The sequence below is a fragment of the Biomphalaria glabrata genome, chromosome 12 (assembly GCF_947242115.1).
Source record: "Biomphalaria glabrata chromosome 12, xgBioGlab47.1, whole genome shotgun sequence".
NCBI classification, from domain to species: Eukaryota; Metazoa; Mollusca; class Gastropoda; family Planorbidae; genus Biomphalaria; species Biomphalaria glabrata.
Genome location: NC_074722.1, coordinates 6,425,479 through 6,440,213, shown reverse-complemented (window position 1 = coordinate 6,440,213; position 14,735 = coordinate 6,425,479). Strand labels below are relative to the sequence as shown.

Genomic DNA, 14,735 nt, shown 5'->3' with positions numbered 1-14,735 from the left:
TGAAATAGAAAAACAAAAAATAAGACCGAAAAATATGCAATGAGTTTAAAACATTCTTGTATCTATATATAAATAAAAAAATAAGTTAAATTCATGTAGCGCTGATTGCACAAATGTGATCACCAGACTAGAAATAATGTTTTGACATTTCACCAAAATGAAGTGAAGAAACATTGATTTTCTAACAATTTTTTTCCCTAAGAAAACGATTTCTTTGAGTCCTGCATGAGGCCCCCACCAATCAGATGCCCTAGGTGGCTGTCTAGTTTGCCTATGCTTATGGCCAGCCCTGCTGACATTGTTTTTTGTAAAGTTGTATAATGTGTTTACATACTCCTATATAATTATGTGTTACAATTTTGTGTCTAATTTTGTGTGTGATGTATGATGTGTTCATATAGGCTACTTGTGTCTGATGTCAAATAATCTTGTATCATGTGTTCATATGCTAGTGTCTGATATCATATAATTTTGTATCATGTGTTCATATACTGGTCTAATATTGTGTGTAATGTATTATCTTATCTTATCTTATATAATACAGACGTTACTTCAAAAAAGAAGATGATTACGTCCTACGCGTCATGCATTTAGTCATGCATATTAACCAATGACTTAAATTCTGCCAAGTCACTGGTTTTCCTGGCTAGCTCAGGCCAAACATTCCATGCTCTAATAGCACTAGGGAAGAAGGAGTATTTGTAGAAATTTGTCCTAGCATATGAGACGGGGAATGGGCCTTTATCTTTGTGTCTTTCAGAGTATTTTATTAAATTTTGTTTTTGTATTTGAAGATTATGGTTCAGTGTTTTATGTATAATTGCTACTTTACTTTTGAGTCTTCTGTCCTGAAGGCTTTCTAAATTTAGTGATTTTACTAAAGGTGTTACTCTGGTTAAATGTGAATATTCGTTTGTTATGAATATTATGTGTTCATATATTGATGTCTGATTTCATGTGTGAAGTATTTACATACTAATGTGTCATTGGGAATGACCTAATGATGTGTTTTGATTTTGATCCTCAGAGCTGCAGAGGAAGAGAAAGCCAAGAAACTAGCTGCTTACACCCACATAGCAGAGACCACTGGTCCTGGAGGTGAAAAGACAGTCTCCAAGACAACAACCACCAGCAGCACAGAAAATACTCCAGGTCAGTCATTTCTCTCAGTCAGTCAGTCTGTCATCTTCAGTCAGTTAGTCTGTCATTTCGATTTTCCACATAATTTTATACATTGAAAATAATCTTTTCATCTGTAGGATTATTTTCCTTTTTTTTTTTTTCATTAGGGCTGCCATTAATGAATCAAATAATGTTAACCCTTAAAATGCTGAGCTGTTTTACAATGAGTGCATAAACAATGGAGGCTTAACTACCTCATGCGCCTTAAGGGTTAAGCATTGTTCCATCATTATTTGAAATAGTAGATCATCAGAGGTTTAAGGATCACTTTGATTGATTTTGTCATTTTTGTTGATGGTTTTTAACGTCTTCATGTATGTGTGTGTCTGTGATTGCAGGTGGTGGTATCAGAACAACAACCACCACAACCAAAATAGAATCATCTTCAAAAGGTTTTGGGGGAACTTCTTACAGCAAGCCTGCAGGTAATGTTTGGAGACTCTGATGGAGAAACTAACTAACACAAGTGTGCAGTAAGCCTGAGATTGAAACAAATAATGAATGACAGTTTTTCTTTTTGTGAACTGATCAGCATGTGTGTTACTTTTTTTATTTGTTTTTTGTTTCTTTTTTTGTTTTGTTTTCTTTGGATAGATTAATTTTATTTGTTTAAATTTACATTTTAGTCCTATATTGCATTTCATAACTGTGATATTTCCAAAATATTTTTGACATTAGATTCTTGTTCAACATTTGTATGTTTTATTGTGTTAATTTACTTCTTGATACTTAGCTTTAAGTGTATTTTGTGTGTGTGTGTATATACATATATATATGTATATATATATGTATATATATATATATACACACACAAATACACTTAAATCTAAGTATCAAGTAGTAAATTAACACAATAAAACATACAAATATATAAATAAACATTGAAACATTTAAGATCGACATTTAAATCATTAATTGTTAAATAATCATTAACATGTAAACAATTCATCCTACACCTGATTCCCCTCTCCTTCCAAAGCATTCATACATATGACAAGGTGCATGTGACCTCAGCTTATGTGTGATTGCTTAAATGACAGTTTTATATTCAAACTTTGAATGGTTAGGAGTGAGAGAGTTAAATTGTCTGCTTCAGTTATCTAACAGCATGAGGTAGAGGAATACAAGTTGCTTAATAATTTAGAATGTATTTGTGTGTGTGTGTGCTTCATTCTTTGTTATCATGTCCAACTCATGTCCAGCTTATGTCCAACTCATTATCATCTCTCTTAATCTCTTTCTTCATCATCATCATCACCATAATCATCATTATCAGAGGTGACAGCACAAGAACTTGCACAGAGACTCATGGGTGCCTCAGGGCCAGGGGTCTCAGGAAGGATAACTGTCAAGACAGAATCCTGGAACAGTTCTGATGGCCGGGTGGAAAAATCTGAAAAAAGTCAATCATGGGGAGGTAGAAGAATTATTTTTAGAAAGTTTCTTGTTTTTTTTTTATTTTAAGAAAAAGAGAGAATTTATATGTTTAATAGTGTTTCAAAAGTCAAATTTTAAAGTCAAGGATACGTTTTGTTTTTCTTAAATTGATAAAAATAGTTTTACTTTTTTTAAATAGAGAAAAATATAGGCTGTAACACTATAGCAAGCTCCAAATTATTAAAGCTTTTTAGTAAGATTGTAAAATTTACTGTCTTTAATGAAGGAATTTTGCTAATCCAGCTTGGAGAACCTCATCTAAAATACTAATTTGTTTAATGGAAAAAAGTGTGTAGCTTATTTTTAATTTTTTTGGAATTTTGAGTAGGCCTAATTAGTTTAGTAAGAATGCATGTGCTCAAATTTTGCATGGATTATCTCCCTTGCAACTAATACTGATATCAATAACAACTATTATAAACTCAATGTTCCAGAGGCATCACTAGGTCTGGTGCCATCTCCACTAATTACCCCTTCCCAAAATTTATTTCATCAATAAAAATGTATTATTAGTTTCTTCTTTTTGTTGGACCACAACACAAGGGTAAATAATTACCAAAATAGTTAAAAAGTGTGTTTTGAATCAATTTTTTTTTTCAAATCTGTTTTCAATGACATTTTATTCATAGGTGTTATTATATTGTACGATTGTTAAAATTAAATAACAGAACTAGTATCAATTAAACATGTATTCTTTATGAGACTTTTAAGAGCTCCTTATGGTAATGGTTAGGTCATAACTTTTATAAAACTTACCTAGAATGATTCAAAAGGGAAAAATTTAAATATTTTAATTACAAGTTATACATTTCTTGAAAATAAAAAAAATAATTTTTTCCTCTTTGGCGCCCTTCCAGATCATACTCCCCTATTGAAGCCACTAATTTAATATGTATGTTTATGTGTTAATTCTATAGTGCCACAATAAAATGCCAAACATTTAAGTTTTCTTTACTTTGGCTTATTAGCTAAACCTCAAAATGCAATGGCTGCCTTCAAACAAATGGACAATGCAAATGCACCTGCAGGAGGGGCCAAAGCAAAGTAAGTTCACTTTTGCTTTCAACTTTGTAGACATTTTGTGCAAAATCATATAATCTTTATTGCAAACATTTTTAGACTGTAAAACTTAACAAGTTAACAAAAGACAGTTGATTCTAGAACATGGAAGCATTTTGGTCCTTAAAACTATTTGGTCCTATTTAACCAACATGCCTGATATTACAAGATGATATAAGCTTTAGAGTTTTGAAATATCATCTTTTAAATTTGGTTTATTAACTTTAAATTTATTTTAGCAAATTGTGCTTGTTAAGTCTTTAAAAAGATTTATACAATACCCACCATGTTATACAAAATAAATTGTACAAAATTGTTTGGTTTGTTCTATATAATCAGTTGTTCTGATTTATCAGTGCTATAATAAAGTTGATTTAATTGTATGTATATATATATATATATATATATATATATATATATATATATAATATTTCTATTTTTTTTTTTTTTTTTTATGTAAAATAATTTAGATTTTGGCCAATTCTTTGTTATGCTTGATTTAATGTGAATGTAATGGTCTATAAACAAAGCAACGTGCACTCATGGCAGTAACAGAATTATGTTTGATGAAAAATTAATCTTTTCTTTATATTTAGCATTGTGTGATATGCCACCACATTACAAAAATATTGGCATTGCTAGGCTCCTGTTCCCCAACTTATGCAAAAACAAAATTCATTAACTTTTTCATAATTGTAATTAGTGCTTGATGTTTATTTTTAAAGTTTTAATGTATATTTATAACAGTATTTTTAGCCTAACAGTTTTTTAAATGCTTTTTGAATTAAATTGATAAAATAAATGTTAATAGAATCCAAATAATATTTTATGAATGAACCTCTTGAAAAAAAAGGAATGAAAAATTTTAAAAATTGATAAGATATGTTTGACTTCTTTGCATTTTGCTTGTAAAAGCTCAATGAGAAATAATGAAAATTAATAATTAATATTTAATCATCTCAAAGGGATCTTTCCATATAATACAATAATTTCTTTATTTTTATTTTCAGAGATTTTAACAAACTCAATACATCTAGATAACTTTGTATAGAACTACCATATAGACATTCCTTTTGTATGTGCTACCATTGTTTTTTACAGCTACTTACAAAGATTTATAGCAATTCAAAATTTGTTTATCATTCTTTATAATTAAAAAAAACATTTAAACTTATTTCTATTCTAGCAACGGTATGATATACATATACAACTGTTAGTTTTCGGATGCAGAGTTTGAAAGGCATGAATGGAAAGAAACAATTAATAGAACATGCTTAGAATTGAGCCTTCTGCCTTCTATCATTTATAATCCCAATCTAAAACTGTGAATGGAATCCTTCTTGCTCTAACTATATGCACATTCAACAAAATCAGCACCTGTTTTACGTCTGTAATGCTCATATTATGTTTTCACATCATTAGCTATTTTAAGAAGGTCGGATAACATTATGTACTGTATAATTAAGACTGAAAATTAGACATGTGATAACAACATAAAGGATTTTAATATGTTTAGGTGTCTACATATTTAATCACTATTGAACTTTATACCTGTCTGTTAAAATTGTAATTAAAAGAGCAATACATCTTTCATGCACCTGCTCATATATATGTATCCATGTATTACATAATCTCTTTCCTGCTATTATACCTTTTATTTACATTGAAAAATATAAACTGATTTTAGTTGCCCAACTTTTGTTTCATATCATTTTTATCTGACTGGATATTATATATATATATTATATTGGTGATACAGTCCGGTAATCCATGCATTAAATCTATTTATTTATTTTAAAGAGATATTTGTTGGATACTATTTATATCATTATTTTGTTTGGCTAAGTAATTCTTATGAGGTGCAGTGGCTGAGCAGTAAAGTGCTTGGCTTCTGAACTGGAGGTCATGGGTTCGAATCCTGGTGAAGACTGGGATCTTTGGTGCCTCTGAGTCCACCCAGCTCTATAAGTGGGAACCTGACATTAGTTGGGGAAAAGTAAAGGCGGTTAGTCATTGTGCTGGCCACATGACACCCTCATTAACCGTGGGCCACAGAAACAGATGACCTTTACATCATCTGCCCTATAGATGACAAGGTCTGAAAGGGGAACTTTATGTAATTCTTACTTATGAGTCATACAACTCTTAATAACTGTCAGATAATTATTAGTTACATTTTTTAAATTTCACTAGTGGGTAAGTTGTAACCCACAATATTTTAAAATTTTTAAGTTATAAAAAAAAATATTATCATTCTTCATACATTTTTATCAGTGCCCTGGTGTCTGTGTCGCTGGCCAAGAAGGCTGCCAGCTCTATGAAAAAGAATATAATCACAATAAAGCAAGAATTGATGAGCTTCTGTCAAGCTAATACAGAAGAATATGAGGTACACTTTTGTATCTGATCTTTTGAGGGAAACAAAAAAATTGGTCTCAAAACTAATGCACATTTTTTTTTGGCAAAGAAAAAGAAATTTTGAACTTTTAGTAACACAGTTCCTTTTGTTTCATTAGTTAGTCTATTTCCAGAATAAATAAACTAGCTAAAGGAAGCTTATTTGCAGAATAAATAGGCTATATAAAGGGAAAAAAATAAAAAAAATAAAGGGAGCTTACATTAATCAGAAGTTCAAAGTTTTTTATTCTGCCAAGTTTCTTCTTTCAGATGCTGCAGACATCCAACTTCCTTGTATGAGTCTGTGGACTTAATCAATGAATATTTTATAATCTTTTTTATTAATGTATGCAATTTTTTCTTCCATTTCTTTTTTGCACAAAAATTTGACCATTGGTTAGACCCAATTTGGCAAGAAGTCCTTCTGCTATTAAACAAGTTTTGTTGGATTGGACTAAAGCTATGACCAGGGGGTATCCGGTAAAGCTATTTGTGTTGGATCCCAACTCTCAATATCTTTTTTTTTCTAGACGTTTTTAACTAACAAACTTATACTGAGCTTGGTGTTAGAGTGATGCATGTTTTTTGTTTTATTGGGATTTTTTTGTTATTTTACAGTGTTAAATAGGTATTAAAAAGGAGATTCAGAATCTGAGATTCAGAAATTAAAAATTTTAGCCAATTTGTTTTATTTTTCAATTGAAATTTTATTATGAATAATAGTAACGAGTACATTTTATATGTAAATTAATAGTAAGCTTTATATTCTATATTTCTATATTTAAAAAAAAAGTGATTCATACATGCATGTCAAAACAACAAAGAAATAAAAAATTCTATATTTAATTTCATATGAAGTCTTATTACAATATTTGGCCTATGTATATTTTAATATATTGATAATAATATAATATTTCTTTTGGGACTCTAAATAAAATCAAAATTTTAAAATGAATTTTTTTAGTAAGTCCAATGATATCAATGTAACTTAAAATATTTATAATTGATATTTCATTTAATTGTTTGTTTCATGAAATTTTTAAAAAAAGCTAATCTAAATGTTATTTTAAAGTTTAAAAACATTTTATAATAAGTAAAGATTTTATTTATTTTTTTAAATATTTTCTAATAAAGTAAAAAAAATAGACAAACTATATTATATTTAACTCCATGGATGACTTGGTGGCTGGCTGGTAAAGCGCTTGGATTCTTAACCAAAGGTTTTGGGCTTGAATTTCAGTGAAGACTGAGAATTTGAAATTTTGAGTCCACCTGACTCTATAAATGAGTACCCAACATTAGTTGGGGAAAGTAACTGTGGTTGGTCAACACCCTCATTAACCATTGGCCATAGAAACAGATTATCTTTGAATCTGCCCTAGAGATTGTAATGTCTGAAAGGGGAACTTTACTTTTTTTTATGGACAGCTGAGGTAACTGACACAACTGACCTACATTTAAATCACTTACGTCACTAACCAGATCTAATCTTTTGAATCCTATAGTAAATTTTTGCAGCCTTTACAATAAGTGTTTAAATAGACACATGCCACATTTAAATAAACATTTATTACATCTTGATTTCTGTTAACTAGGCCTATTTAAAAAAAAGGGTGTCTCAGCTAGTATTGAATTGCATTATACCTATGAATTTGTAGGCCTTTTCTAATGAGCTAGCCACTACTTGAAGCCATACAAAATAGTTTTACTATACTATACTTTAACCTTCACCTATCCCTTAATTTTTTTGACCGTTGGGGCACCACACAAGATTTGTCAACCATCTTTCTTCATTCCTGTCTTTTGGCTTGGATAGAACCTTTCAATGGCAGCCCATTCCATTCTTTTATGTTGTCTTCCCAACGCTTTCTCTTTCTGCCTCTTCATCTTTTTCCTGGTACTGTTCTCTGAAGTCAGGTCTTTAACAGGGCCTTTAAATTATTATTCAACTGCCAACTTACTTACTTATTTAGACTTAGGTCCTCCCGCACAGTTCGGCACATTGTGCAGCAAGCTGTCTCCACAAAGATATGTCATTGGCAATGTCTGAAGCCTCCTCCCACCTGGTGTTCACTGCTCTGAGGTCCTCCGTGAAGGTGTGGTGCCAAGTTATATGAGGATGTCCCTGTCTGTGCTTACCTTATATTGGCCTCCATGCCATTGCAACTCTTGGTATGCATAGTTCATTTTGTCGGAGAACATGTCCCGCAAACCTGGCAAACCTCACTAAGTACGGCATAGGATTTCCTTGTTTTAGACCTGATCTGTGTAACTGCCAAACCAAGAAATAATTGTATGTAAGGAATGACATGATTTGATAATGTCTTGTGTAGATGTCTGTGCAGCTGTCTTTCAAATTAAAATGAGCAAATTGTTTCAAGCTGAGGGTTTTTTTTAGATCGTGCCCTTGAACTCTGATATCAACAAATTGTTCCATTTTATGGGCATGTCTAAATATTGAAAACATTAGAATTTTTAAATAAAAACAATTGAAAAGGCCATTAATTAGCACAGAATTCAGGATATGAGAACAATTTTTTTTTAATGGATTAAAGATGATGTGTGAGGTTTGACAATATATAGATCTGTGTGATTGATTTAATAACAGTATTTCCTTAATTTGTGAAAGAAAAAGATATCATTACCCTAACACAGCTTTGACATATCTAAGGCCAGTAATCTAAGAGCTGTCATCTTAAGAAAATTTTTTTTTTAAGTTATTATCTAATGCACAGAAACCACATCATAGAAACACAAAGATGTAAATACAAAAAAAAATTGTATACACATTCTTTGCTAAATAATGTCTCCTTTGTGTTAGCAATCATACAAGTCTTTGATAACTATTGTAAAAGTTGGTTTAGATTTTTTTTTTTTCACAGTTTTGCTATAGTTATAAACGTTTTAATAATTTTCCATCTGTTGAATATATTACTCAGTCACAATGAGAGTTTATCCATTGTTATTGCCCCTTGCTTACGTTATACAACATTAAGACTTTCTAATGTTAGTCTTCAAGAAATACTTATATCTACTTAGATTTATGCACTGTAGAGCAAATAGTCTCAATGAATGTAGTAAAAAAAGCTTGAGTGTATTATTTAAGTGAATAATTCCAAGGTTGTGGTTGAACCAGTTATTAGTAAATGTCTTATAATGTTTCTCACTCACTATTACCTCTCTTCATTCTTACCTCTTTCTCTTTTTTTTCTGTCTTTTTCATCCTCTTTCTCACTTTTTTCTTAATATAGCTCTTTCACTCTTCTAAACACAATGCCTCTCCCTTACTCTTTTTCTCTAAAGAATGCCAATATTTAAGTTAGATCAAGAATCTTTCATTTAGGGTAGGTTAGAACATATGCAATAACTGTTTGAACACCCCCATGCTCACACACATAAACACACAAACACACTACACTCTTAGTAATACCTTAACCCCACTCCCTCACAATCAATTATAATTACAACCAAAAAAAAAATCCAATCATTTTTAAGAAAAGGGAAATGACTTGTTTCATTTATTTGCATGAGTATAGTTTTGTATATGGTCCTATAAGCATGATAAATTTATTGCTTTGATTATTTATCAGGTCAAGGGTATTTGGTCATAAATAAACTCTATTTACTTCAATTAGTTTATATTATATTTTAGACTGCGAAAAAAACAATATTTTTAGTTCACTTTATTTTTACTTTTAGATTTTTTAAGATGTTACTATTAGGTTTAATGTCAGGATTGTTTCAAAACACTCACTTAAGATGTTCAAAGATTAAATGCACTGATAGTCTAATTATTTCTAAAGTATTTGTAGGTTTTTTGTACCTGTTTTTATTTGAAGTTTGTTTCACAAAATTATAAAATTTTGATTTAATAAGTTTCAAAATGAACTAAAATAGCATCATCAGTCAACCTAATTACTTTCTTTGCTTTCAATTAAAAGTTTCAACTAAAATTTAAATACATTTTGATATTAAATATATTTGAATTGTAATAATTAGATCTCCACCATTTTCTTGTATATTTTTTTTACTAACAAATAAAATTTATTTTTTGTTTGCTAGTATTTATTCATGTTTTAAAATTTTGTGCTAGTTTATGAAATCGATTTTGTTTACATTTTTGTCTTGCAAAAGGTTTTCATTTAGCTGATGTAGTGTGTGATTTATTGTGATTTTATTTTACATATATATATTTTGTATATTTTCTCTCATTTAATTTCAATTTACGTTAACAAATATTGATTAATTATTAATATATCACTTAAAGAAGAAGCTTAATAATTGTTATCTAATCTAATGTTATGTTTATAACTTAGTAAATTTATAAATGTTTTTTTTTTCTCAAAGCATAAATTATTCGAGAAATTTTTTTTATTCATGACTTAGACATTACCAACAATACAATTCTTTGCTATGTTCTAATTTTGTTCATGTTCTATTTTTCAACTGTTTCATTTGTCTCTGTACTAGGGTGTTGAAATCACCAACTTTTCCTCCAGTTGGAACAATGGCCTGGCTTTCTGTGCCCTCATTCATCATTTCTTCCCTAATGCATTTGACTTCAACTCACTGGAGGCTTCCAAAAGAAGATACAATTTCACTTTGGCTTTTGACACTGCTGAGTAGGATTTTTTTTTATTTTGTTTAACTATGCTTGTTCTTGACCAACAATTTGTTTAACAGCAAAATGTCTTAAGAATACTTTAAATATTTACAAATGGGTCTAGCATTGATTATAATTATGGATTAGGACCTCTTTAAAAATCTATATTTGATCAATAATTACCTAATTTACCTGACAATTATTATGGATTAGGACCTGTTTTAAAAAATCTATATTTGATCAATAATCACCCAATTTACATGACAATGGCTGCCTGGTCATGTGGTTTTTGCGCTGGACTGTCGTTCGGATTTATTGATGGTCGAGGGTTCAAATCCTGCTCGCTCCCATCCCTCGTCGTCCTGCGGGAGGTTTGGACTAGGAAGTAAACTATCTTCAACTCTGAAGGAACATCCGAAACATGTAAAACATTTTACAAACAAACAAAACATTTTACAAACAATAAATTCTTACAAGTTTAACATTCTTTAAAACAAAAACAATGAGCCAATTTCAATTTTCTGTAACAAGTGACTGGTACTGCCCAGGAATTAAAATATAAATATGTTTATGACCTTGGACATTAGGCTGGAATGATGTTACCCACAAAGCGATTCCCCTCTCTCCACACAACTATCTATCCAAAGGAACAGTAAGTGCTGATACAGTTTGGGATCAGTGGCATCGCAAGCTATGCCAGGGTTTAGCACTGTGTGCTGCAAGCGTCCCAAGGGTTGCCAGCTCCTGATTTTTCCACAGGGTCATTCCAGAAGCTTTTCCCATGTTTGGTATAGTTGAAAAAAGCCAGCAGAGGTTTGAATTCAGAGTTTTCTTAAGCTGGATAGCCTCTTGGCCAAAATAACCTGTTTTAAATGAAATGTAAATAGCTTTAAAATGTCAGTGTTAGTTTATACAAAAATAAAAATGTCATGTCATTGTAGTGTTGTAGTTTTATTTGCAAACAGTGAAACTGATTTGGGTTTTTTAGCCTAAGCCATTTTGGCAAGAATCTAAATATGGGTGACTCTGCTTGATTATTTACTCTACCTTGGGGCAGTTGAGTACTTTGGGATAGTTGAGTACCTTGGGACTAGTTGGCACAACTATGTAGTATATAGATCTAGTGATTGTTTCCTGAAGGTCTGAAGTCTAAACCTCAATAGAGTCTCAAGAATTCAAGCTAATTTTAGTTTTCAAATGCCAAATATGCAAATGTAAAAGTTCTCATATATTCTTCACCATTACTTAAGTCTACATGCACAATGGGGATCAAAATAATAGCATAATAGAACAGCTAAAGAGATACTTAAGACTTTATCTTCATCTGACTGCTTAACCATTAAGGAAGGGGTGTTCTGGCACAATGCTGATTCATCACAACATTAAACATTATCTCAAGAAAACTTTGAAGGATAATGTAGTCTAGTCCTTGGCTTCATGCATATTGTTTTTCTTCCACCTTTTAGTAATTTGCTAATATAATTCATTATTTTATGTTTGTGGGTGTCTATGTTTTTTTTGTTTGTTTTTTTTATGAAATATGTTTTAACATTTTTTTGTTCTCAATATTTGTTTATAGGAAAGAGGCTGATATTGCCCCATTGCTGGATGTGGAGGATATGGTCAAGATGAAAAACCCAGACTGGAAATGTGTTTTCACTTATGTCCAAAGCATTTACAGGCACCTCAAGGACCATGAAAATAATAAAGCCAATCCCATTGAACAGTAAATGTCTTCAGGGCCTTAATACTGCTGAGAGTTGACTTTATATTTGGCTCTATTTTTGTTAGATTCTGAGTCAGAAACTGTTTGCCTAGAATACCTAAATGTTGATTTTTTTTTCTATTTAACAGGGTAAAGATAAAAAAAAAGAAAATTAGCCATTGCACTCTCTAGATTCTTGCACACACTGTTGCATAATAGCTATTTCTTAGTTAATGTTTAGTTAGTAGTCTAGATCTGTTTCAACTTATTTTTAAGACTCGTTGAACTTTTTTTTTTTAAATAAATAAGACAGGAATTGTAAAATTATATGTCCAACTTAAAAGTTTAATTTTTTTTTTTTTGTAGAACTTAAAATTTGTTGGGCTCATATTTAATTTGCATTTTTGTATTTTACTTTAATGTGTGTAAATTTTACTTTATAATTCATCTTAATAAACTTAATTCAAATTCACTTATAGAGACTTATAAAACTATCAAACTTATGTTATGCAATGTCATATTCATTTGTATTTAATATCTCTCTTTTATTGTTTACATTTATTTGCAACAAAAGCTTTTATTTTTGTTTCAAAGTTAACTGTGATGACTGTTGCTTCTTAAGCAATATATTTTTTATACAAAACCATTCTGGGTTTGTTTTTTTTTACATTATAATAGTTTGAAGAACTTTTTATGACATTACCACATTAGATAAGTTTGAAGAACAACTTTTATGACATTACCACATTAAATAAGTTTGAAGAACTTTTATGACATTACCACATTAGATAATTTGAAGAACTTCTATGACATTACCACATTAGATAAGTCTGATTTGTAGAGTTTATTATATTAGTAGTCAATAAAGTGTTAAAATTTACTAAAATAGAAAATAGTGTACAAAAAAAATTACTAAAAAGTTTTCTGTCACTTTTTATTTTATACTAAAAACTTTCTGAATGCCCTTTCTAGAGTAATAGCAAACTTCTAATAGATTACATTTAATGTCTACACACACAAAGCTTTCAATAGCTACCAATCAATACTTTCATTGATACTATAAGCCACCCAAGAAAGGCTTCATTTATATAAAGTATTTGCTAGCTTTTGTGGAAACATAGTTATTGTAGTTGAGTTATCTGTGTTATCTGTGTAAGTGTGTAAGCTGCTCACACAAGAGTTCAGAAGTCTGTACAACTGTTTCTAGTTAATTGCATAGAATGTTAGAGATATTTGGTTGTATAGAGATCTTAGATTACTTATGAATTTTTTTAATATTGATTCATACAATTACCATCTATCAAATTTGAAAACATTTAAATAATTTATTAGAAATGTTTTAAACAATGTTAAATGTAATAGTTGAGGGAATTATTACTAGAGACTTTTTTCACTCAGCAATCATTTTTGTCAAAAGAAGTAACTACCATATCTGGTCTAAGAAGTTGAAAACTTATTTATGTCAATACATTTTTTTTATCGTTCTTCAACAAAGTAAAGAAAAAAATGAAAATACTTTTCTATCATTCTGTGGGTCAACTCACATATGTTTCATGTAGCTGCCAAAACTGTTGAGTTCTGGGTTTTTTTCTTAGAAATCATACAGAAAATACAGGGGTATTTTACAACAGAATTATTTTATCTGCTTTATTTTTTGCAAATGTTTCTTTTCTTTAGTTGGCAACTCTGCTAAGCTCTATCCTATTGTACCTATGCAATCTGTAAATAGATTGAAAGAGTCCTGACTGGTCATGGAACATGTTTGTAAATATTTTTGTGTATGCTCTGAATACTCTACAGCCTCAAGTCAAGTCTGTCGCGTTGTCTGTATGATCAGCTGTGTATTTATTCTCTTATTTCACACATTTACGGATGCATTTCTGTCACTGCTGAATCTGAACTTTACATGCTGAAGAGTTCTTCCCACTACAGTGTACTGGTTGACAGAATGTTTCTTCACTAATCAACATAATCTATAATCAACAGATACAAATTACTTGTACAGAAATTAAAATTGTTTTATATTTTAAAATTGAAAAGATCCTTAAGCACTTACATACAATTGTATTTATTTAACATTCTCAATAGAAGTGAGTCCTTGTTACTCTTGTTTCAAACAAGAAATATCTATTTATATCTACAACCGAAATTGTTATGACTCTAGAGTTAAGATGTTTAAAACTTTAACTTTCAGTGATTATACTAGATTATTTTCTTTAAAGTGATTATACTAGATTATTGTAATTTTACTATTGCTGGTGCTTACATTTCTATTGATCTATACATTTGTTTTATACATTTGAAATAGTAAAATATATAGTCATTGGTTTTTAATCATTGAATTTCTTGTTC

General features: G+C 30.1%; 1 protein-coding gene across 5 annotated transcripts in view; it reads left to right on the top strand.

The window, feature by feature from the left end:
• LOC106051420 (uncharacterized) overlaps positions 1 to 14,717 on the top strand; it is a 187,175-nt gene extending 172,458 nt beyond the window's left edge. For 2 of the 5 annotated variants that reach the window (XM_056007175.1, XM_056007180.1), the window contains 7 exons: positions 1,028 to 1,152; positions 1,521 to 1,607; positions 2,459 to 2,599; positions 3,588 to 3,663; positions 5,953 to 6,067; positions 10,546 to 10,697; positions 12,258 to 14,717. In XM_056007175.1, coding sequence (XP_055863150.1) covers positions 1,028 to 1,152; positions 1,521 to 1,607; positions 2,459 to 2,599; positions 3,588 to 3,663; positions 5,953 to 6,067; positions 10,546 to 10,697; positions 12,258 to 12,408 — 847 coding nt within the window. In that variant the 3' untranslated portion in view covers positions 12,409 to 14,717. Of the gene's footprint in view, positions 1 to 1,027; positions 1,153 to 1,520; positions 1,608 to 2,458; positions 2,600 to 3,587; positions 3,664 to 5,952; positions 6,068 to 6,476; positions 6,556 to 10,545; positions 10,698 to 12,257 lie in introns of all 5 variants that reach the window. The other 3 variants (XM_056007177.1, XM_056007179.1, XM_056007178.1) reach the window with 3 other exon arrangements.
• Positions 14,718 to 14,735: the final 18 nt, after the last annotated feature.